Source organism: Macadamia integrifolia, chromosome 2 (assembly GCF_013358625.1).
Source record: "Macadamia integrifolia cultivar HAES 741 chromosome 2, SCU_Mint_v3, whole genome shotgun sequence".
Classification (NCBI taxonomy): Eukaryota; Viridiplantae; Streptophyta; class Magnoliopsida; order Proteales; family Proteaceae; genus Macadamia; species Macadamia integrifolia.
Window position 1 is genome coordinate 37,888,493 of NC_056558.1, and position 24,717 is coordinate 37,913,209.

At 36.9% G+C, this 24,717-nt stretch overlaps 3 protein-coding genes across 7 annotated transcripts in view; 2 read left to right on the plus strand and 1 right to left on the minus strand.

The window, feature by feature from the left end:
- The window catches only part of LOC122072208, a 10,812-nt gene extending 3,984 nt beyond the window's left edge, over nt 1-6,828 (plus strand). Inside the window, exons 1-5 of one of the 5 annotated variants that reach the window (XR_006138355.1) lie at nt 45-145; nt 238-323; nt 5,484-5,544; nt 5,622-5,787; nt 6,102-6,828. Coding sequence is in view for 4 of the 5 variants with exons in the window: in XM_042636778.1 (XP_042492712.1) it covers nt 258-323; nt 5,484-5,544; nt 5,622-5,787; nt 6,110-6,216 (400 nt within the window). In the remaining variant the exon portion in view is untranslated. The other 4 variants (XM_042636781.1, XM_042636778.1, XM_042636780.1 and 1 more) reach the window with 4 other exon arrangements.
- Nucleotides 6,829-11,192: 4,364 nt separating this feature from the next.
- On the plus strand, nt 11,193-18,060 carry LOC122062382 (hexokinase-1-like). Its single transcript, XM_042625988.1, has 9 exons — nt 11,193-12,022; nt 13,915-14,065; nt 14,142-14,324; nt 14,767-14,841; nt 14,970-15,125; nt 15,418-15,516; nt 15,623-15,753; nt 17,051-17,132; nt 17,362-18,060. Exons 1-9 carry the CDS (start codon nt 11,751-11,753, stop codon nt 17,707-17,709), a joined length of 1,497 nt encoding a protein of 498 aa, XP_042481922.1. The 5' UTR covers nt 11,193-11,750; the 3' UTR covers nt 17,710-18,060.
- A 505-nt stretch (nt 18,061-18,565) lies between these two features.
- LOC122062384 (phosphopantothenoylcysteine decarboxylase-like) lies at nt 18,566-22,600 on the minus strand. Its single transcript, XM_042626001.1, has 3 exons — nt 22,297-22,600; nt 20,742-21,092; nt 18,566-19,300 (listed from the first exon to the last, which is right to left on the minus strand). Exons 2-3 carry the CDS (start codon nt 21,087-21,089, stop codon nt 18,992-18,994), a joined length of 657 nt encoding a protein of 218 aa, XP_042481935.1. The 5' UTR covers nt 21,090-21,092; nt 22,297-22,600; the 3' UTR covers nt 18,566-18,991.
- Nucleotides 22,601-24,717: the final 2,117 nt, after the last annotated feature.

Consider the following 24,717-nt stretch of genomic DNA (forward strand, 5'->3'; position numbering starts at 1 on the left):
GTTCCAAACAAAAAAAAAAAAAAAAAGGAACTTTTTTCGCAAATCGTTCCTGATAATCTTTTACCTCTCTTAACACCACCCTACTATTGCGCAAAGAGGAGAGAAGACACCACACCGCTGAAGCCGCTGGTTCTGTTCACAACAGGTAATGCTGCCGGCCCCACAGCCTCATCTTTTCCTTCTACCCGCTTCTTTGTTCTTCAACCTCATCTCGCCTTTTTTTTATTTTTTAAGCAGAAAAACTTGATTTCTCGCAGAGAGGAGAGACGACGCTGCCGCCCCTGTTCTTCGTCGTTTATCAGATTTCTGTTCATCAGCTTCAGGTACGAAGTATGATTGAGATTTGGAACTTAAATTCTGGAAGAATTTCAAATTGGGGGTGATAGGATGCCATTTTCGACCTAATTTGCTACGGTTAGGGTTTGTTCTGAGGTTGTTCACAGAAAGGTCTGAGCTTCTTTTCTCCCTCTCTCTCTGCTCTCTTGTTGTTCGCAAAAGTGGAATTTGATAGTCATCCCCCACCACCTCCCTTCTATTGATTCTTTTGAGAATTTTCTTAAATTCCCTCCAAAGAAAGAAAGAGAAGCAATGTTTCAGTCATCTAGACTGTCACTAGATCCTTCTTCTTCTTCTTTTTCTTCTTCTCTGTCCACAATTGCTATTACTGTTTGGGCAAACCTCGCAGCCTGAGAAAGAATGAAGATTAGAATTCCTGCAATCATCGAATGGGTTCCGGCCATATGTGCTATGCATTTGAGGAATTACATTTTTGGGGGAAGAAGAAATTGGGATGGATAAAGTGGAGATAGACAAGGGGGACAAAAAAGATAGTCTCTCCATATTTATTTGAATTGTTATGGACATCTGAATTGTGAATAAATTGGTAGGGAGAGATTTAGGTGTCAGGGAAATGTATGTATAGGTTTGAGAGATTCATGAAAAAATTGATAAGCAGGTCTATGAGGCAATAGCACTTCTGTTCCTATGCTGCTGCTCTGTGGGTTTTTCATTATTGTCATTTTTTTTCCCTTCTTTTATCATACTCCATTTCTCTTTCGATTTTCTATTTTATAGTATAGTGAACATTATCAGTTACTGATTTTCATTTCAAACCGTTATATCTACAATTTGTTCTTCAATCTTGTGTTCTACAGGGTTCAGTTTGAAAGAAACAGGTCTATCACTTGTGCATTCTTGTGGGTTTTTGTATTATGTTTTTATCCTTTGGAATTCACAATACACATCCCAAGTCCCAACAGACCCAACTCTTCTGAAATTGAAGGCTGTAGAGTAGGGGAGCATGAAGCATTGAACCCAATTTCTGATAAAACTGAGACTTGATAAGAGAACCCATGCTGGTCATGAAAAGTTAGAGCAAAGGCATCTGGTCATGGAATCGTGGATTTTTGTCTTCCTTGGACACTGGACTACTCAAGAGTTCCCAACCAATTTGATTTGAAAATTGAAAACTCACCTTTTCTTCACTCTTCCAAAAAACTATTCAGCATTCAAGTCTTTGGACTTGAACAAAAAGTGAAAAGTATGATTATGTAAAGAATGATTAACTTGAACAAGGCATAGTTATTTCTGTATTTTTTATATTTTGGAACCACTTTTTTTATTTGGTATCTACTACTTTAATATTGTCCCAAAAGATTATCAATTTATGATAGTATTTTAATTGTGTTATTTCTGTAATTAATGATTTTCATCCAGAAAAATATTTCTGAAACAAGTTTTACCAAACGCCACAACCACAGTTTTTCCGTTCTGAAACCATTCCAGAAATAGATTCACCAAACACCATTTTTTCGTTTAAAAATGGCGTTTTGATACAGAAACTGAAATTTTCGTTTTTAACACGAAACGTCGTTTCTGGAACAGAAACGTTACCAAACGCAGCCTTAGTGAAATGTTCTTGTTCTTTAATAAGTTTGGACTGGTCAAATGATTTTATTTTTACATGAGAATTTTTATATTGATAGAGTACAAAACCAACTTTTCAATAAGTCTAAGATTGCTTAAACTTGGGTTGTAATGACAAAGTTATATTCCACTCATACTTATTTTAAAGTGCGCGAATGCTGTTAAAATCTCCTAAATGAAAATAATTTTATGGACATCAAAACAAAAAATTATTTTATAGGAATTTTGTTTTTTAGCAATGTTTTACCATGATAAGATTGTGAAATTTTCAAAATTGAGAAAAATCCCAGCATTGAAAGTTGAAAATCACCCCTACAACAAAAAATCTAGTTTTTGTTATTGGACTAGGGGTTGACCTTTTATCCTTTTGGAATTTAATTTTTAAACTATTTTTATTGTTTTCAAATAGGGGGTATTTGCTTATTTATGAATAATATATCAAGTAAATAAAACATTTACTTAAATGATATTTGATATAAATAAGTATTGCGCCTTGCAGTAAGGTGCCAATGCAATAAAGCGATAGTCGCCCATAGCCCCAAACCCCAACTAGGCCGCCTGGACGCTTAGTTGTTGCCTTGGAATGCCTTTACAACTATGGTTATTGTAAGGTAGATGAGTTTACTAACCAATCTCCTATATTTATGCTTGTCTGTGTACTCCTTGTCTTCACAAATATCAAGTTTCTTATGAGGATCTATGGGAGTATCAACAAGTTTGTAACCCAACATACCAATTTCCGACAAAAGGTGAAGAACATATATCCTTTGAGTTAGACTAACACCTTTCTTGCTGTGAACAACCTTACGACAAAAACAACCGTAACCTTATCCCAACTGAATGGGGCTGGCTACATGGATCCAATGCTGGAAAAAAGAAAGTAAAGAAGTATAAAAGATAAGTTAAAAAGAGAAAGCACCGGGATAAGTTGAGAGGGTATCGCAGAAAAAAGATACGCATCATGGGAACATCCTTTATAGGGGGTCAGCAACACGGGTTCTTGTCCTTCACAAAACTAGAAAATTTCAGAGAGCACCCAAGTCCATCTAAGAGAGTTGTTGTAAGTAGGCTTTGACACCTTCAAATCCAGATAAATCATTGTCAGAGATGATAATATCATCAATGTAAACAACCAATACTATCACCTTGGAGCTGTGGCTATGAACAATCACAAAGTGATTAGAGAAGCACTGTGTGAACCCCCGTAACTAGTAATAATTTTTCTGACTTTATCAAACCAAACTCTTAGTGACTACTTGATGCAGAGAAGGAGCTGAAAGTATATATCCACAAGAAGAAAGGGCCAACAACGCTTGCAGACCCAGCAGGCTAGCTTGGCTAGACCTTCTGGGGTTGGTTCGGTATTATTTAGATTACTAAGTCTTATTTTTAATTAAGTACTGTTTGGATATTTGTTCTTAGTCTTAAGTCAGTTCTTAGTTCAGTCACAAGTCTCTAATTAGAATAGAAGTGGGTTTCCTATTCAGATTAGGACTTGAAATTACTGCTTTTATTTGAAGCCTTTGTAAGAGCCAAGAGCTCCCATGATTTGATGAATAAAGAAATCTTATTTGCTCCGCATATCTGAGGGACTTAGTGGGGCGAGAAACCATTACAGACAGAGGGAATCTGGTTGGGATTGGAGGGTGGGAAACCTGGGTTTTTCTTCACAGACCAGGTACTGTTCTTATACTTGATTTGATTGATTGTTCCTCTGTTTTTTGTGGGGTTATTCCGCACCATTACTGATCGTATTATTGTCCTGAATTGATTTGTTAAAAGTCTATTCTGAGATCTACAAGTACTTGTGGCTCCCCTGTTTTGGCCTATTTTCCAACCCCTTTTTGTGAGCTGGCCTCACCCTGATCTGTCCATTAGATCTGGGTGATATTTTGGTGTTAAGTGCCCCCCCCCCCCTTTAAAGAGGGACTCAACTGAATGTGATTGGTTTCTGAACTCTCCAACAGCTGCTGCTAAAAAACCCCTATTCTGAGTTTTTGAGTTCAGATTTGATATTTTTCTGAAATTATTTTCAATCCAGCCATCTGATTGCTTCCATATTTTGGGGCTGTCTTGAACTATTAAAGGGGAGATTCGATTCAAATTTCTGCCCATTCTATTGGTTGGATTTGGTTCAATTTGTTTTCTCCACTATTTTCCAGGTTAAATATCGGCGTAGGGTTATTTGGGATTCTGTCCAGGAGTTTTCTATCGGACAGATCAGGGTGATATTTTGGTGTTAAGTTCCCCCCCCCCCCCCACCTTAAAGAGGGACTCAACTGAATGTGATTGCTTTCTGAGCTCTCCAACTGCTGCTGCTAAAAAACTGAGTTTTTGAGTTCAGATTTGATATTTTTCTGGGATTATTTTCAATCCAGCCATCTGATTGCTTCCATATTTTGGGGCTGTCTTGAACTATTAAAGGGGAGATTTGATTCAAATTTCTGCCCATTCTATTGGTTGGATTTGGTTCAATTGGTTTTCTCCACTATTTTCCGGGTTGAATATCTGCGTAGGGTTATTTGGGATTCTTTCCAGGAGTTTTCTATCTACCTAAGGACTATTTTATTAATTTGTGAGCTACATAGTAGCAATAACTTTCTATTCTTGCGACTCTTGTAACCCGTTCTTCATGTTTTATAAATACAAGAGGAGGGCTACTACAGCCCATCAATTTTGGCCCTCATTTTATTATTGTCTCTTCAGTGGAGCGGCAGCCTTGTGGTGAATAAAGTGAAACCAAGGTGGTGAAACCTTAGAATAGCTGTGGTGAAGGTGAAGAGTCATCATATCTTCTTCCTATTCTATCTTTTTGCTTTTTGTTTTCTCAAGTTCCAGCAGCAGGACCACCAGAACTTGTTTGGGTTACTTCCATGAATCTGTCTGACCAGGTTGGTGGAACGCATCAGTTTAATGAGGAAAGAGATGGATCAAATCCCACTCAACCAATAAGTTTGCCAGTAACAGTAAATAAGAACAGAAATGAGAAAAGGAAAGGAAGAAACGGGGGATGAAAAATAATGAAAGAAGGTGATGAAGAGTAACAAGTTTTGAATCAATCCTATTCAATCCCATATAGAATTTAAAACAAACTCTAAATCATTTCTATTGGTTGCTAAACAGGAAATAAGAATAAATAATAAATGACAAATTAGTCCTTATATCATCCTACTTGTAACTGCATCACCCTCATATGAACTGATGGATAATTACTGTAAGCCCCTAACACAAACTTATTTGTAAGAAAACCCCTTGCTGTACCCAATATACCACAGTAACTTTAACAATGTCCTTGTTCCATGGGTTGCAACTGAAAGACTCTCTCCAACTTGCACCGGAAAGTATTTCTTTTTTCATGTGTAAGACACTAAACTGAACGTTCTGATCGGAGATGCGTTAGACATTCTGAACACCATGGTTTACATAGAGTAATAAAAACACAGATGAGTTTATATACAAATGGGAAGCGAAAATGTGAAGAGCCAATTTGTTTTCTTTTGAACATGGTTAACAATATTATAGGTCTACATGATTCAATTTTTCCTGTTGTTGTGTAGGAACATCTCTTCACCAGATGCAAGGACAGACAAAGCTACAACTCCCCGTCAGAGTTCAGCTGTATGTTTTCATTTCATTTGTTTCTGTCTTTGTATTTATAGGAATTCTTAATTACATATCCTCACTGTAAAGTGCAGTCTCCTACGGTCCATGTTGGTGGAATATATCTTAAGATTCAACAGGCCAAGAAAAATGCAGTGGCACAGGCACAACAAGACGGATGCACTGGGAATTTCAGAAGCTTTGATTCTCCATTTGGGAACTTTCTTGTGCCTGTAATTCCTACTCTTGCAGACTTGACAGGTTAAACTCCATTTCTTTTGTTACTTTTCACTTGAAAGTGAAGTTTGATCTGGGACTAATGCATGACTTTGACATGGGTGATGATTGTACTATTGTTTCTATGAACACTAATTTTGTACTTCTATATCTGTAATTGTTAGGACAGTCTGATATTCTCTTTCTGTGCAACACATTTGAAATCATTTTGCCGAAATTGGATGCTTAATTTGTCTTGGGAATAATCTCTTGAGAAAGGGAGGCTTTGGAAACATATCAAAGGTAACAAACAGATGAAGTTGGAGTTTATTTGTGTATTTTGACTGCTTATTTTGTAGGTAAGTAGGGATAAAGCTCATGGCTTGGAGGATGCAAAGAGAATTGTGCAAATCTGATTATAGGAATGGGACTAGGGACCTGGTACGATGCTTTGGATACAGCCTTTTCATGTGATCAACAAGCTCTCTGAAAGACTTGATACCAAAGTAAAACTGGTAGTGAATGCAAATTGCAGCTAACTTGGACAAGCATGATACATATGAACCCTAGCTAGGAAAGCCAAGCAGAGGTTCTCCCCTTGTCCCCCAAATGAGCATTGAGTGAGGTGGGTATGTTCCTTACATTTTCAATGGTTCAGAATCTTCCAACTGTTCACCACCCCCCTTTGGCTTTTTGCCACTAGTATTTGTTTAATTTGTATTAAGTTATTAACTCATGATGGAATCAGATAAGACTCAAGTTTTGACACTGAAGTGGGATAGGGATAGGAAAGGCTTATAATTCATTAAAATTGAGCCCCACTTGACTTGCCTGATGGCAGATAAGTATGGTAGAACAAAATTGCAGTGCACCCTAGCTTTTTCTAACCAAAAAGAACCATACATAAGCATCCAAGAGACGTTTCCGGTCTTAAAATTTATAGGAATCTGAGACCACTGCTTCAGTGGGAACTGAGGGTTTCCTCAAGTCATTTTCTTTTGAACCTGCTTTATAGATGGCCATATCTTCTTGAATTTTGTTGCAGTAAGCTACATTATTACGTAATGTAACATCCTTCTTGATGCAGATTGAAAGTGATCTCTTTGTCATGTTATTTATGAATTCAATTTATATGAAACACGCTATCAAATGTAGTGACCAGATTAGCTTTGGGTCTCAACCTCTGGTCCTATATATTATGTTTCTTGTTGAATTAATTGACCTGTGGAAGAAGAGACATATTGTGGTAATGAAAAGAGTAAGAAATCCAATTTCTTTCTTTCTGTTAGAGAGTTCAACTGTGATGCATTTGGATTAAAGTTCACTTATTTCAGCTAGAGTTGAAATGTAAGTCTTGTTGCTCTGTTCTCATTTTTTGTTGTTTTGATTGCAAACTGACCACATTTAGAAAAGGAGAGAGAGAGAGAGAGAGAGAGAGAGAGAGAGAGAGAGGGAGAGGAGAGAGAGGGGGGGGGGGGTTGTCATGTCTTATGAGTTATGACTATGAGCACATAGTTCTGAATCTTTTTAATTTCTGGAGATCCAGAATAGATTAGCAGTGAACTCAGTGGGGTTAGATACAGTAGCTCACATGGTCTGGCTCTATTGAAAACCATATCTTTTGAATGGTAGCTGTTTGATTTGCTTCAAAGGCAATTAGGCCAAATGCTTACATTTTTCTGTTCTTTCATTTTAAAAAGCACAGAGAAAAAGGTGGAAGCTTTTAATGAAAAAGAGGAGAGAGAACCCAATACCTATGTGCCATGGATTGGTCCAAAGGTTCTTGCCATGTCATTGTCACCTCTCTCTCTCTCTCTCTCTCTCTCTCCCTCTCCAGCATGCGACATGGGCCCACAGCCATGTGCAGTTCCTATTTGCAAAGAAACATACACAGATACGCTTATTGATCGAGTGCACATTACCACTTTTGGCTCTCCTATAGGCTTTATATTGCCATCCATTGTACGCCTGGAATTGAACAAAGGCAAAGCCTATTAGTACCCATAACACTTAGTGGGCTGAGGCCATTCTGATTTCCAAACAGGGGGATTAAGGAGCTGGCATATCCATCTACAACCCCCTTTGACTACTTGTATATTTATAGTGGTTGGGTACGGATGGTGACCCAAGTCCTAAACCCGCTAGGACCTTAAACTTAGTTCTAGACTATTGCAAATGAAAGTGAAACATCAAATACACATGCAATACAAGGTGAGTCATATGATTGAGATGTGACTTGGATTTTAGCATGTGATTAATAACAAAAATCCTTTGTATCTCTAATGGTTTGAATAAGCCACGACATTAACTATTTTTACGTGGTAGAAAAATGCCTAATACAGGGGATATATAGAGTATATATATAGAGAGGAGGGAGGATAAGAAAAGGATGACAATCCTATGTTAAACTTCTTTCTTTGACATCCTATATTGAACTTCAATTAGAAAATAATTTGAATAAATTCATATATTATTGATGTAAGAAGTAGTCTGTTTTTATGAAGTAATGAAACTTTTTTTTTTTTTTTGGGACTTTTGGTAGTAACAAAGAGTGGTTGATAGGGAGGCCCAAAGCTAACCTCAACATGCTTTAAATAAACAAGATCCATGGTGGAGGAGGTATTCCTTTGTTTGGGGAATTAATGAGGCTGGGATGGGTATCATAAATGAGAGATATGTTTTTTACCTTAAACTAGTAGGGAAAGTAATAATGTTGGTTAGATCGTGGATTTTCCTTCTCCCACAATGAAGGAAAAGTTTCTTCAATAAAGAATGTAGGGATGAAAAGTCACGTGTCCTGCAATATACGAGCATCAAACAAATAAAAAAACTATTTAGTTATGTATGTTTTTTTGAAATTATTCATTGTACCTTAAATTGAAGAATTTGCTAACTCTAATTGTACTGTACGTCTCTACTCATATTTAAAACTTTTCACTTTTTTTTTTAACGAACCTAATAACCCTAAAACTTATTTATTTATTAGGTTTTCATTCACCCCCACATTATACGAACCACATAATCCTTTTCCAAAAAAAGAAAGAAAAAGAAGCTTGGATCAGAGAATTGATATATCTTTCGGGGAGAGAAAACGATACTTGGATGCATATGATAACGTCTCCCTATGTCTATCTCTCTCCATGCTCTTATGAAATTATGTATTTATCTTCTATTTGGTAAGAGAGAGAGATGGACATAGGGAGGGGCTAACGTATGTTATGCAACCAAACATGAAACTCAATCCCTCTCTTTTAGAAAAAAAAATGATGAAGTCTACCAGGGGTTTCAATTTGGTCCAGTTAATCCGAGATGGTCCTTAGCCCTAACAAGGCATGAGCTCAGCTTTTCAAGCTCAGGTTAGGATTTTTAAGCCCAAGGTTTGGCTGGTCTTAGGTTGAGATCTTGAGCTAGGTTTGGCCCATCCAGCCCAACTTTATGTTTAATGTATATTAATAGATTACAACAACCATAACCTTATCCTAACTAAATCAGGTCGGTTACATGGATTCAAATGTTCAACAAAACAAAAGAAATATAAGATAAACGAAATACAACAAGGAAGTATAGGATGATAAGAACGATATGTTTTAGTAGTAAAAATATAATAGTATCTCAAGAACATCCCCGTCGGGTTCTTTGTCCTCGACATAGACATATCTGCGATCATACTAGAATCCACCCCTATCAATTGCATATCTTTCCTTACCACTTTGTCAATAATCACTTTAAATCTTCCTCTACTTCTACTGAAACCCTTTATATAATCTGGTCATTTCTCCTGATTGGGGCATCTATAGGTTTCCGTTGCACATGACCATACCACCTAAATCGACTCTCAAGAGCTTGTCTTGAATCGGGATAACTCCCACTTTGTTTCTAATACAATCATTTCTTACTCTATCCCTCTTAGTCTTGCTATACATCCCACGTAACATTTTCATCTCTACTACTACCAATATGTTTTAAATACTCTTCTTGATTGATCAACACTCCGCTCCATATTGTGTTAAAAAAAAAATTTATATATCAATAAATTATAAATATATACATACACACATTATCCACATTTTTTACTTTTAATCTACCAGCACCATCCATGCTGCTTATTTTTTAATCTATTGATATTATTCATTTCTTATAAATCTATATTTTTTTTCTTATGAGAGAAAGAATGTTACCCCAATAATATTACATACACTACATTATCTTGTAGTTTTTTTTTTTTTTTTTTTTAATAAATTTATTATAATGAAAATTCTGTATGAATTGGGGTCCCACCCTCCACGTGAGTTAGGCACTGAAGGCCACGCAAACATCGAATTCCCAAATCCTGTCATTTGTAATTATAAACTGCCAAATAATAAGCCCAAGGTAGGAACAACCGAACAACCAAACTTACTTTGGGGTCTGGTCTTGTCGAGTTGTGAGTTATGACTGCAACGGCATCTTCCACGTGTCAAAATAAAGAAGCCGCTTATCACCACGTGGCATGTCTCATCATCTCTCTCTCTCTCCCAGAGTTGGCTCAATTAACTCAGTCTGAGTCGGGTTGACCAAAAAAAAAAAACTGAGTCTCAGTCTCACTCGTCAGAGCGAACAGAATCCTGTCCTCCTCTGCCAGGATAATAAAAATTAAAAATGATGCCATGGCCTTTTCAACCTTAACTGCCATTTCTGCCCCCTCTACTGCATCCCACTCCACTTTGTCCACTAATGTTCCCCTTATGGGTGTCAATTCCTAAGCCGAATCGGTAAAATCGGTCGGACTGAATCGATAACAACACGGATCAAATCGAACCGAAGTATTATTGGTTCGGTTCGGTTTTGAATATTGCAACCTCAAAATCAAATCGAATCGCATCGAAAACCGGATGAATCCGAAACCAAACTGAAACCAGCTCAAAACCCAAATCGAAATCGAAACCAAACCGGTAAGAAACCGAAACACTCCAAAATTCATTAAAAAAAACAAAATTTTCATGGTTTTGTATACATTTGTATGGAAAGTCGAATCGAAACTAGATCAAAAACCAAAACCAACCCGATTATAAATCGATTTAAGAAACCGAAGACAAATCGAAATCAAACCGCACCGAAATCGATATCAAATCGAAACTAGAATTTCTTTATTGGTTCGGTTTCAGTTTCAACTTTTTCACACCGAAACCGATTCAACCCAGACCGAAACCGAGCCAGACCAACCGATTGACACCCCTAGTTCCCCTATTTGGTCATAAGGTTATTTTCGTCAAATAAATCCATTGGATAGAAAAGGACAGTTTTGTTTCGAGTGTCGACATTACCGGTGAGTCAGCTCACTCACTCAGCGAATCTCTCGTAAATCTAAATCCAAAACTGCCAAGAAAATAATAATTTATTATTTATCATTGTGTTCCTTCCTTCCTTCCTTCTAATTATTTTATTATTAAAAAGAAAAATATAAATCTTGGTTGTCTGTCCCTTTTTTCGTTTTTGTTTCCTTCGATCCCGGAAAAAGGAACAAATTCATCCAAACTTACCAATTAAATCTTCATTTTTCTTTTTTGCGATCTAGGGTTCCTTCCATTCATTCTCTACTCTCCTGGAATCCCAATTCCAATACATCATCATCGTCATCATCTACTTTAAACTAGAGCTCCTGCTAATTCCATAGATCCAAAACTCGTCGATTTTCAATTCTCCCAATCTCGATCAAGTTCCTGAAAGAAAGAATCAGCTCAGATTCTTTTCCGTTTTTGTTTTCCTTAATTGTTATTATCTTTATCGGTAATAATATTAGCCATCAAAGATTTCTATAAATTCTGTTTCATATATTTGCGAATGTGTGAATGCTTGAAAATCTTATTCTGAAACTCTGTTCGGAGCTTTTGATTATTGAGATTTACAGAAGGTGTTCAAGCAATTTAGGGTTTGGTTTGGTTTTCCTGATTTTTTGGACTCAAGAAAAAGAGAAAATTTGGGGCATTTGAGAGATCTCCAGTGTTGTATCTTGTTTTGACTTGTTTTTAATGGGGAAGGTGGCTGTTGGAGCAGCGGTGATATGCGCTGCGACTGTCTGCGCCGCGGCAGCTCTTATCGTTCGCCATCGTATGAGAAGTTCTGGTCGATGGGCTAAGGCGATGACCATACTTAAAGAAGTCGATGAGAAGTGTGCCACTCAGGTTTCTAAGCTCAAACAGGTCGCCGATGCCATGACCGTTGAGATGCATGCAGGGCTTGCTTCCGAGGGAGGAAGCAAACTCAAGATGCTCATCAGCTACGTCGACAATCTCCCCACTGGGTTAGTACTCTCATATAATTCTTCTTCTCCGTCAATTGCTGCTCCTACTACTATTTCTTCTTCTTTAGTTTTTTAGTCACAAATTTTCCTCTGGGGATTAGTACTATCGTTATTGTTCTCCCTTCTGATTTTTTCCCCCCTCTGATTGTTGATTTCTTGATCTTTATCCACCTTGGATAATTCTTGATTAGAAAGTGGCCAAGAAGTTTACAGATTAAACAGCAAATAGTTCAAAATTTTTTATTCTTTGATCTGCGAGCTATCGTCTTTATCCAGTTATTGCAGTGAATCCTGTTTGGGGTGCTTATCCTCCCCACTTCCTTTTTCAATCCCTATTTTTCATTTTCTGTCTTTTTTTTAGGTGGGTTATTGGCTACACGTTAGACGTGAATCCGGTTAACGACCCCAAGGGACCTCAGAATTTAATAAGCTCATTTATTCAAAATTATTGATATGTTAGGAAAAGATCAACAAACATTTTTATTTGTTGTTGACTAGTAAATGTCCAGTAGTAGCTTATCGGTTGGGTAGTTGCCTCCCGAAGCCCACATCCATCCCGTGTTTCACATTTCCCTCCTCAGAAAGCAAGTAGGAGCACGAGATCGGATCGTTTGCTGCCCCTCATAGATGATGAAGATGCTACTATTCAACCATGCCCCATCATCTGAAGCCCCAGAAAAAAAAAAAATGTAAATGCCCTGTTATTCAATTCGCTTGGCTGGCTGAGCTAAATATGGTTGACGTTATTAGATGGCTTTGGCTTTTGAAGTCTAGGAGAATGTGGAAAATATGCTCTTTATCAGATTAGTCAAATCGATGGTTTAGTAATCATATAGAAATCTTTTCCTTGCATATTCTGGATACTCTCTTGTTTTCTTTTATGACCTGCCTTCCTTTCTCTCTGTTGTTTCTTCCTTAGTATTTAAAAAAAAAAGGCTTAGATTTATTCCATCATTTTTTCCACTCCAGAGTACTTGTTTCTCCATCTTTATTTCCCTTTTGTTTGTTTCATTTTTTTAATATTTCCCTTGCTTCACTCAATATCTAAACCTTAATCTCTTGTGTTTTGTAGTCCTCATGGACTGATTAGTCTTCATAATTGTCCTACCAATATTTTGATTTTATCAGTGCTGGGGAATTTTTGATGTTGACTGGATAAGGAACTGGTGTAGGGCCCTTTGATGGATTGATGAATCAGGATTCACCTTTTCGTTTTGGATTATGGATTGTAAAGTTTCACTTGTTGCTGCGATGGTTGACATTATGAGATTCAGTTGGACTGGTACCTCAGTATACAGGAAGTACTGTTTATGGAATCTAGTAAATTGAATATTTTGGTAACTCATGGGTTATGCTCAAAGATTGGTTAGATTCAATTGTTGGCTTATCAAGAGCATAGGTAAAGCCTCATCTGCCTATATACTGTTATCATGTAGGTATGCTATATATTTTTTATTGTTACATTCCATTGGTGTGTTCATCAGTTTAAGTCCCTTCTAAACTAACCAAATATTTCCCCCCTAATTCCTAATGCTAGACAAACACCATCTTCCATGCACTATTGATATTTTGGGTTTGTGATTGCATGTTGATTTAACTTAGTAGTTGTTGGGCCAATCTGTTATACTCATTACTAAACTTGTTGAAGAGATGAAATATAACCAAGATATATCTTTTTTATCAGAAGTTGAATCGATCATCAGAAGAAGACTGACTACTAGAAAGGATGCTACAGTGATGTGCAATTGTAACATCCATTAGGCATAGTGTGATAAGAGAATTTGTCTTCATAATATTCATCATCATCATCATTACTGACAAATGAAATTCTTGAGGAAGCTAGAAGGTTTTAATGTTGAACGTGTGCATTAATTTGTTTGTTCCTCTTATAGGGATGAGAAAGGATTATTTTATGCTTTGGACCTTGGTGGAACAAACTTCCGTGTTTTGCGAGTTCAATTGGGAGGGAAGGAAGGACGTGTTGTTAAACAAGAATTTACTGAGGTGTCAATTCCTCCACATTTGATGCTTGGGACTTCAGATGTAAGTTGCTACATCTACAGCTTCGCTCAGGTCATAACCACATGTCTCTAAATTTTTAAAACGACTGTGATTTCAGGACCTATTTGACTACATTGCCAAAGAGCTTGCGAAATTTGTCGCTTCTGAAGGTGAAGACTTTCACCTTTTTCCTGGCAGACAAAGGGAATTGGGTTTTACCTTCTCATTCCCTGTGAAGCAATTGTCAATTGCCTCAGGGACCCTTATTAAGTGGACGAAAGGCTTCTCTATTGAGGATGCGGTAAATCCTGATTGCCAAGACTTTTTATATTCTTAAATATTGTTCCTTCACTTTCTATGAATGAAGTAGTTATCTGTTTTTAAATTTAAAAGAAGTTGGTTACTGTGTAGAATTTGCATGGAAATTATATATCAAGCTGTTATTCTGTTTTCTTTACTTTTAGCTTAGTAGATGAAAGAATTGCCTATTAATTCTGATTGCCAGGGGTTCTGTTTTCATTATTAAGATTTATCCATGTCTAGGACATTAATGAAGTATAGAATCTCTTTCTAATCATATAAAAAGTTGATTATTGGTGAAGTTCAAATGGAATCTGAATGTTATGATGCTACTTCTCACTCATTTTTATGTTCTCTGGAATTTAAAAACTAACGTCTTCATCAATAAGTTTGTCGTCCATCATTTTGTGTTTCTGATTTTGTTCTATATTTCTAATGACTAGATTGGTCAAGATGTAGTTATAGAATTGACAAAAGCCTTGGAAAGACAAAACCTTGATATGCGTGTGACAGCTCTGGTAAGTTTCAGTCAGTGCCTTTCTGGCTTTAAGCTGTGTAAGATGTTTCAATTTGATTGCAGACCCCTATTATTTTTTATGAATTCTGATTATTCCTTCTAGTAATTAAGCAATCACTGTTTGAACAGGTCAATGATACAATAGGAACATTAGCTGGTGGAAGATATTACGACAATGATGTTGCTGTTGCTGTCATCTTGGGTACTGGAACAAATGCAGCTTATGTTGAGCGAGCACAGGCAATTCCCAAGTGGCATGGTCTTCTACCGAAGTCAGGAGAGATGGTAGGCAATCTTCTTGTAACAGTTCTACTACCATTTATCCATATTTAATATACTATGTTCCTTTCCTTCTTCATTCCTCCTCTTCCATCTTCTTTTCAAAGAATTCAATATATATGACTATGTGCTTGAGGAATGAAGTGGACATGATCACTGATGCCTATAGATGTAAGCTAAATCAGCTTGACTAGAAGATGGGGCCTCATGGTTGGAATGCAGTGTGTGAGCCAGACTCCTGTGCTCAAATGCAAGAGTTTAAAGGAATATTGAAGCATTTGTCCCTGAAATATTGTAGGTTATCAATATGGAATGGGGTAACTTCCGGTCATCACATCTTCCTTTGACAGAATATGACCATGCATTGGATGCCGAGAGTTTAAACCCTGGTGAACAGGTAATTTTATCTCTATGTATTTATTTGCATAGTTGCTTATGCCATGTCCTTCAAAGAATAATGTTTTTTTACCTTGCATTTGATGAAATTTTATATTCTTCTGCAGATTTTTGAGAAGATAATTTCTGGTATGTATTTAGGAGAGATTGTACGTAGAGTCTTATGTAGGATGGCTGAAGAAGCTGCTTTTTTTGGTGATACTGTTCCAGAAAAACTCAAAGTTCCATTTATATTGAGGTATGCTAGCATGCTATGGGAATTGATGAAAACCTTCTCTATAGTGCTTCATCCTTGTGCTATTTGCTTTATTTCATACTACTTTATCTACTCCTTGAAGTTTGTAATCATTGTAGTTCAACTGTTTTTCCGGACTAGAGTCTTGTATATGTTAAAAGGTTGCTCTTCCACTTGTTTCTTTGCACAAATACGGGTTCCTGTGGGAATTATAGATTGTGAAAGCTTGAAAATATTGAATAAAAGTCATGATAATTGCAAATGTTTTTGCCAGCTTTTCACCAGTGGCAACATTTGATGAGTCTTGTTGCAACTCAGACATAACAATTATGTGGATGTGATACACTGAAAGCAATGGAACCAACACTTTAGATTCGTACTTGTCTATACTTGCGATCTAAAGTTCTTGTCACTATCAATTGTAGGATGAATAGAAGTAGATAACATCTTACAGGGGACATGTTTATGACATCCTATCAAAGGGCTGGGCAAAGAATCACTGAAGCAAAGTAAGCCCATGTATAACAGTATGAGATTCTTATAACCAATAAACCCATGTATAACAGTATGAGATTCTTACAACCATCTTAATGAAAAGCTGATTTTCCACCAGTCAGCTACCTAGAAGCTTGGAACTTGTGGACTTATAATCAGAAGGAAAATCACAGTTTCCTTGGCATTGATGGTTAGTTACATTGCTATTTCCCCTTTTGCTTGTGTGTGGATTTGGAGCAATGTTTGATTGTCTTCCAAGAGACTCAAAATGCAATGCCATGGATGTGATCAACTGTCTAGCAAAAGTACCAGTTGTTTTAAATTTGAATCAGTACATCTATATATAGTTAATGGCATGCACTTGTAATCCACCTTTGACTTGTTGGAGCAGACTTTTTTGTACTGTGACAAGTCCAAACCAACATAATGAGTTGTCTATCAACTTAACTTCTGTCTATTGCACAGTTACACTTGTCCCATGCCTAATTCATAGCTGTGTTCAATGCATTTTCTTCCTTAAGATATCATGTTTACGAACGGGGAAAAGAACACTCTGGTTGCAAGGCCCCTGCGCCTAGATACAGGGTGGAAAAATGACGCCTCAACCCCTGTGAAACCCAAAAAACACACCCTCGTTTATACCCATGTGCGCCCCTTTACTTATTTTGTTTTCTAATCCATGTAAATTTTCATTTTCCTTCAGTTTTCCTCTTATTAGTCTACATCAGATGCTTGTCAGTTGGTTTTATGACAATATGCAAATGGCAAATGCAAACAATTTCATGTTGAATTATGGAATTCGCAGGACACCTGAAATGTCTGCTATGCATCACGATGCATCTTCTGATTTGAGAGTGGTGGGGACCAAACTTAAGGATATCTTAGGGGTAAGGCACTCTCCTTACATCTTATCCAACACCTCCCCAACAGGAAAGTCCAACTGGAAAATAAGTAAATATACAATGTGCACCAACCAGATGAACATTGTATATTGGACAAACCAACTTTGAGAATTGCAAAGCAATATAAAATTGTGGTGGAAGTGGTATGGAAACCATATTTATTAGTGAAATGACTGGACGAGTTTCCTAATCCTGTTCTTTTCTCCCATTTCAGATTTCTAATACCTCCTTGAAAACGAGAAAAGTTATTGTTGAGCTCTGTAATATTGTTTCAACACGTGCGGCCCGCCTTGCTGCGGCAGGAATCCTGGGTATCCTGAAGAAACTGGGAAGAGACAGTATCAGGGAGGGGGAGAAGCAGAGAACAGTTATAGCAATGGATGGTGGTTTGTATGAGCATTACAAAGAATTCAGCGAGTGTTTGGAGACCACTCTGAGAGAGTTGCTGGGAGAGGAGGTCGCAGATTCTATGACCATCGAGCATGCAAATGATGGTTCCGGCATTGGGGCTGCACTTCTTGCAGCTTCTCACTCCCAGTATCTGGAGGTCGACGAGCCCTGAGAATGGTCATTTAGGCCTGCTGAGTATATTTTTAAGGAGAGATCACATCTTTTTTCTTTCTTTTTCACTTTCCGCTAAATTGTTTCAAGCCTTTTAGAGTTGAAGAGACGAAAGTTCCAGAATCCTCTATTTATAGCCTTGCAGATTTATGACAAATGAGAGGTAGCTTAAATGTATAATTGCAGGACCTGGAAGTGTCTCTGAACTTGTTGCACTTCGGCCTGCCTGCCATTTTTCCTCTTCTTGTTTTCCTGCTTATAGGTGCCTTTTTGATGTTGTAGGGGTTCGGTCCATGTGTGTTTTCAATCTCACATTTTGGAGAATAAACCTGGAATTGAGCTTTTCTTCGTAGGGTTGTTTGGCACATTACTTTTAACTGATTCAATAAAGCAGGATTTAAGGAGGGGACTTTGCCGGCTTTTTTTGTGTATGTTGCTTAAATCTGAGAAGTGTGATTACTCCTTATCAACAAAAGGTATCCTTTATTAGTTCAAAGTACAAACAGATAATTCTACTTGGTCGAGGGACCCCCAACCACCAACTTTTAAGTAAGCTAGCCGCGGACACCCTTCACTTGACAGAAGGGAATGGTTTTTTTTTTTTAAAAAGGGAGAATAGAGGATGACACATGCTAAGCACGCTAGCAGCATGCCAGCCTTTTATAACGAGAGGGAGCGATGAAAAAACAGGGGTGGATTGTCTTACAACTCTTACCATCCCCATTAGCCGAATCATCATAACCAACATCAGCAGGAGTATTTGGATTACACTACTGATTACAAATCTCCTCAATGCCTTCATACATTTTAGGTCCACTCTTTGGATATTGCTAATAGGAAACAGTGCTACATAAAAATGAAAACCAAAATGCAACTTCTACAAAACTTGGGTCCATAATCATTGTACGTTTTAGGTCCACTCATTGGACATGTTAACAGGAAACAGTACTACATAAACTAAAAACCAAAATGCAACTTGTTCAGAACTTGGGGTAAAGAAACAATGGAAAAAGTTTTCTGATACCCGCAGTGAAAGAAGGAATTTCTTCATTCAAGGTGACCTAACACTATGACTGAACTCTTGGAATAATGAATGTCATTAACTCCGACCGCATTTTACGAATGTCCATAATACCCTTTCTCAGTGCAATCGGAGGGTAAGATCCCATAGATTATTAAGAGGTTCTCTCATCACCATGGGGTAAAAGAAAATGATCCAGAAACAAACTGCTGTGTTTGTCTAAACATTTGCTACAGCAGCAATTATGTTCTGTACAGCCAATCTATACAGCAGGCAAATGTCCATTATTACCACCAGTTGCTTGTGCTAGTGATTCGAAAGAGAGCCTCACAGTAGAGTAGATGACAGAAGGTTCTGCCATTGCACCATTGCCATAATCTCCGCAAGCCAATCGCTTAGTGATAGGAGGAATCAGAGAAATACCAAGCTCGCTGATTGAATCAAGATGCCGTTGTGTGAATGGATTGTTCCACATAAAGGTATTCATCGCTGGCGCCACAAAAAGCGGCTTACTAAAGTCCCAGGCTCGAATTACGCATGTCAAGAGGTTGTCACACAAGCCCCCAGCAATCTATCAGAGCATAGAGGATAACTAACATTAGATTGAGCAGTGTATATACATAGAAAAAAAAAAATAGAAACTTCTTTGTGGAGAAAAAGATGTAAAGAAGATATTCAGAGTGCATTTAACATGTAAAACAAATTTACCCCAAAACATCTGTGAACTATATTAATGATTTTAACAACTTCTAGGTCAAGACATGGTAGGACCTTAGCTAAACTAAACATAAGATGGGCGCTGTAAACGTTAAAAGACTGGTGGTGCAAGTTGTATCTATCCATCTAAGTGCAACTCAATTGTAATGACCATTGAAGTCTTGAATCAACTCTACGACTTGACATACATATTTTCAATTGGTTACTGACCCCATTAATTGTTAGAATAAACACCAAGAAACACAAAAAAAATTAACAGATTCACACAAGATGACAGAGAGATTTAACGTGGTTCATACACCAATGTGATGTGTTACATCAACGGGAGAAACTGAAAATGATTCATTATATGATGGAAGAAAGATTACTATGGAGAGCTCTCAAGAACCCAAATTCGAAACAAGAACTCTCCCCTGAAACCCTAACACAAAAACCCCCAAATCTCACTTACTTGAACAACAAGACAATAGAACAAATATATGCTCTTTCAAGTTGAGTCGCATCCGATCAGGTTGTATAGTACCTGGCCCAAGCCCTCTGCTACCATCATAGATCTCAGGAGAAAAAGAAAAAAACCATTTGGGTTGCCGCCAAAAATGTTGGAGCAGGTCAATCTTTAAAATGGGTAAAAGAACTCGAGACACACATAACATTAATCAACATGACTGATAGATACACACATTCAGTTGTTGGCAACTCATTAGTAGATGGTAGAAAAGCGGCGCTGTACCCAAACTCAGTGAATCAACACATTATTAACATCAAAAGTCACACTCCAGTATAAGATCATTAGTCGTTGATTCCAGTCTGATGACTTGAAGAAAAACAAAATTAATCGCATCAAAGACATCTGTATCTTCAGTTTTACTGGTAGCAACAACAGATATACATGCATCAATGGTCAAACTGTTTGAGTAGTTGACTTAACAACGAATGAAATCTTGACCATGAGAGTGCTTAGTTTTGAGTATGCAGGGAAAAAATCCATGGAGTTTGTGGAAATCAACCTATGTTTAGCTCTTGATTCATTGAGAAGCATGAATGAACAGGACCAGCGAACTCCTAAAACGTGGACCTAGTTGTATCTGTTCTCAGGCAATAAACAAAATTCCATGAGTTGGGTACATGGTGACTGGGTACATGGTGATGGTCACATTCTAAAAGAGTCGATCTTAGTAAAATGCCTTCTGAATATAATATATATATATATATATATATATTCCTGATTTATTTTGTTTATTTAACACAAATCAAGAGTCCATGGAACATCAGTCTTGGTATTAGAGAATATGTACCTTGCCAAGTGTATTTGCTGACAAGGGTGCAATAACCATGACATCAGCCCACCTGCGGAGCTCAATATGAAGCACATTGTCTCCTATCTTCTTCCAACTGGACCATTCATCCTCATCACTGTAAAGAACAACATCCTTTGGAAGTGATGCTTTATCAATGAAGTGTAAAGATGCCTTGGTGGCAACTGCTCTAACTTCTGCCCATTCAGAAAAAGAGTGACAGAGACTCCCAAACTTTATTGCAGCTACACTTCCACTTGCAGCTAATAAAATTCGGGGCTTCCCAGGAACAGCACTATTCTGTATCGGTTCCCTTTCTGCACTAGCAGTTGGTTCCACATGGGCCATAACCTATCCAGAAACATACTCAAGAGAGTTAAAGATAAAACAGAAGTCAGATATTACTACACAACACTGTAGTTAGTGAGTCTTGAATACACGTATTGTACCATCCTCTTCTGTTTACAAGCAAATGGTATCACAATGGACAACCAGGAAAACTCAAAACGAAATGGGAAAACATATTTTCTAAGATTGTCCCATTAACACATCAAGCATGAACCCAAAAATCAGAATCTGCAAACAGACCGAAAACAAATCCAGAAAAACTAGTAAGCATATGTGGGTGTGTGTGGAGACTGTTTTTATCTTTTCTTGATTAGAAATTTTTTTTTTTTAGACAAACACTATTCAATATAGTTTCAAACCTTCAATTTGTGGTACTTCATTTTCATGTCTCCACATAATAACTGCAGATTGAACAATTATAGAAATAAAAAAGAGTACATCATAAATCCCTAATTTCTACTAATATTTTGAGTGCAAACCCATAATGTTTTATGATACTGATCCGATTACCAAGGGCTCAGGAAATAACAAATATTTCAAACCTTGATCTTACTGACCACATTTTCTGGTTGAATTCACAGGAAGATCAGATAAATATATCAAAGTAGGACAAAAAACTAAAAAAGGAAAGAAACAGAAACTTAGGGTTCCCCACTTCTTCACCAAAAATAAAAGAAAGTAAATCATAAATCTTCAATTTCTACGAATTATTTTGAGTGCAAATCCATAATGATGTATGACATGATCCGATAACCAAGGGCTCAGAAAATATCAGATATTTCAAACCTAGATCTGAATGACCACATTTTCTAGTTGAATTCACCGGAGGATCAGATAATCACATCAAAGTAGGAAAAATTTGAACAAAGCAAGGTTACAAGCATACATAAATAGGAGCAAAATAAAATAACAAACCCGCGAGAACAAATCCCAGAATCCAAACCTAATTTTTGAATCGGAGACTAAAAAAAAAAAAAACCTACAATTCTAACTCATTTGATCGAAACCGGATTTGATTACCATCAACCCCCAAAAACAAACTCCATTTCTTCAAAACTTGTAAACCTTCCCACTACCAAAAGCCAAACTCAAATCACTTTTTATCAAAGCCCCAAAAACCAAAACCGGATTTAGAAAACAAAAAATGAATGAAGAGAAAACCACAACTGCATTTTACGTTACACTTTAAAAGAAAGCATCGAATTACCGTAAATTCTATAAAGGTTTCAAGTGTAGCTCGTTAAACTGCACGTTTGGTGTCGCCCTTAACAAGAACAAAGATCTTTAGTTGCTTGGCTAGTTTTGATCTTCTTCACAACGAAAGGAAATGGTTCTTCAAAAGGTATTTAGCGTCAGCGGCGATCAGAAATCGGAAGAAATGAAATTGCGGTGGCTCCGGCGAACGCTGTTGCAGTCTTTCCACGACTCCGTCTGTCTCTCTATATACTCTCTTCGTCCATCAATCTTAGTCTCTAGACTCTCTAGTCTCTACAGTTCAGAGTTCAGACTTGGCTGGTTCAGAGAGACAGATTTAGATGACCGAAATACCCTTATCTAAAATTTTTATACTTTCAGTGTTCATTTCTTGGCGGGATCCTTGGAGTTGGGGGTGTCAATTGGTCGGGCTGGATTGGACTGGGTTGGTTTCAATCAAGCCTAATTGGGCTATTCCACTTTAACACTTTGCGATCAATTTAAGAAATTAGTCCTCATATGCAAGGAATGTCCTATTTATCAACAGTTGGTTGGGTAGTGTTTTCAATCAAGCTTCAATAATCAGGCTAAATGAACCTTATACGGGCTTTAAATGAAATAATGTTACATTTATCTCTAAACTAAACAGGCTATAATTAAGCTTTAAAAGTGTCGGGCTTAGGTCTTCTTTGGTATCATTTTTCCTTTTTATTTTTGTTCACAAAAATAGTTTTGGTTGTATTTGGTATCATTTAAGGAGTTTGTTTCTATTTAAAAAAAAAATGATAAAACACAAAATTCAAAAAGAGATCAGTGTCATTTGTGTTTTGGCCAAAATTGATTTTCAGTTATTTTTATAGTGAACTTAAATGAGCCCCTTACTCCCCTCTTCTTTATTCCAAAGTGGAGAAAGACAGTTATAAGGAAGATTGATGAAGGTAACATCTCTTCACCAATTTCTGTAAAAAACCATTTTGCACATAAGGATATCAAACTATTTCTCACAAAAAACCATTTTTCTCAAGTAGTTACCAAACCATTTTTATGTTTTGATAAAAAAAAAAAAATGGTTTTCAGTCATGATTTTTGTTAAATAGGTAAAATTAAAAAACATTATATCAAAGAGGGCCTTAATAAACGAACTTTAAACATGTGGGACCTAGTAAACGAGTTCTAAATGGGCTTTAAGCAATTAAACATCTTGAGCTATTGATCAATCAATAGGTCCTGATTAGATGTCCCTCAGGTTGCACCTTGTATCGAGAACAACTAAACAACCAAGTATAATCGAGTGACTCATTTATTAATCGGGCCAGACATGTACTAAATGTGTCGCACCCAAAAGTGAGGAGTGGTGAATTCTAAAGTGAGGACTAGTGAATTTGGGATTTTTATGGAGGTTGTTACATAATGGAATTCTATTTTTTTTTTTTTTAATACTAATTTTTTTAATGAAAGAATTCTAATAAAAGTTAAACTACCTAAGTAGTTTTTTTTTTTGACAAAAAGACTTTCATTGAGAAAAGGCATCAAAGGTGAAACACCTAGACGTAACCATAGAAGGATTTACAATAAAAGGGGGTGGTTGTAGCCACCAAACATGGGATAGCCTAAGTCTGAAAGATCCAACGGCTAGGAAATCAGCAAGGACGTTATTTGTCCTGCGTGTAAACTTGAAATAAAAAAAAGAAGAAAATAAAGTACAAATCTATAGAATTTCAGTAGCGAGGTCGATTGAAACCCAATCTAATGATGCTGGCAAGCCGTTAAGAGCAGAGACTGCATGATGAAGACAATCTGAATAAACTACCTAAATAGTTTATATATTACTGACACTTGCTTCTTTTGTCAAAAAAAACCCAAAACTAGTTGGCATGTCAATTTTTTTTTTTTTTTTTTTTTTTTTCCTTGTGAAGTTTCAAGAAGGGTTAGGGCTGCTGGATTTTTGGGATTGAGAATTGAGAGGTGGTCTAAAATACATCCACTTCAAATGTTTTTCTGATCTCTCAGCCTACTAACTGTTGTTTGTTTCTAATACTGGTTGGAGAGGGTGAGTATTAGTTTAAATAATTTCTGCTAATTTTAATTTCTTTGTTTTCATAAAAAAAGGGTATATTGGAGAAAACAGTATCTCCTACTCCTATTATGATGACTCTAGCATGATGAAGTACATTCAATACAGTGATGGTTTTAGCACTTTTGCCTCCTCAACACCTTCTGCCTCCCTCTCCCTGCACAAACCAACTTTTTACTACCAACACAAACAACAAATCCATAGATCTATTCCCTCCTCTTCCAAAACTACCATCAACCAAGAGAATAATGATCCAAAAGATTCCAACCTATGAATAATCTCATCACAAGGGAAAGAAAAATTCTGAGCCAAAGAACCAAAAAACCTCAAGGGAAAGCATATGCAAAGCTCTCTTAATAA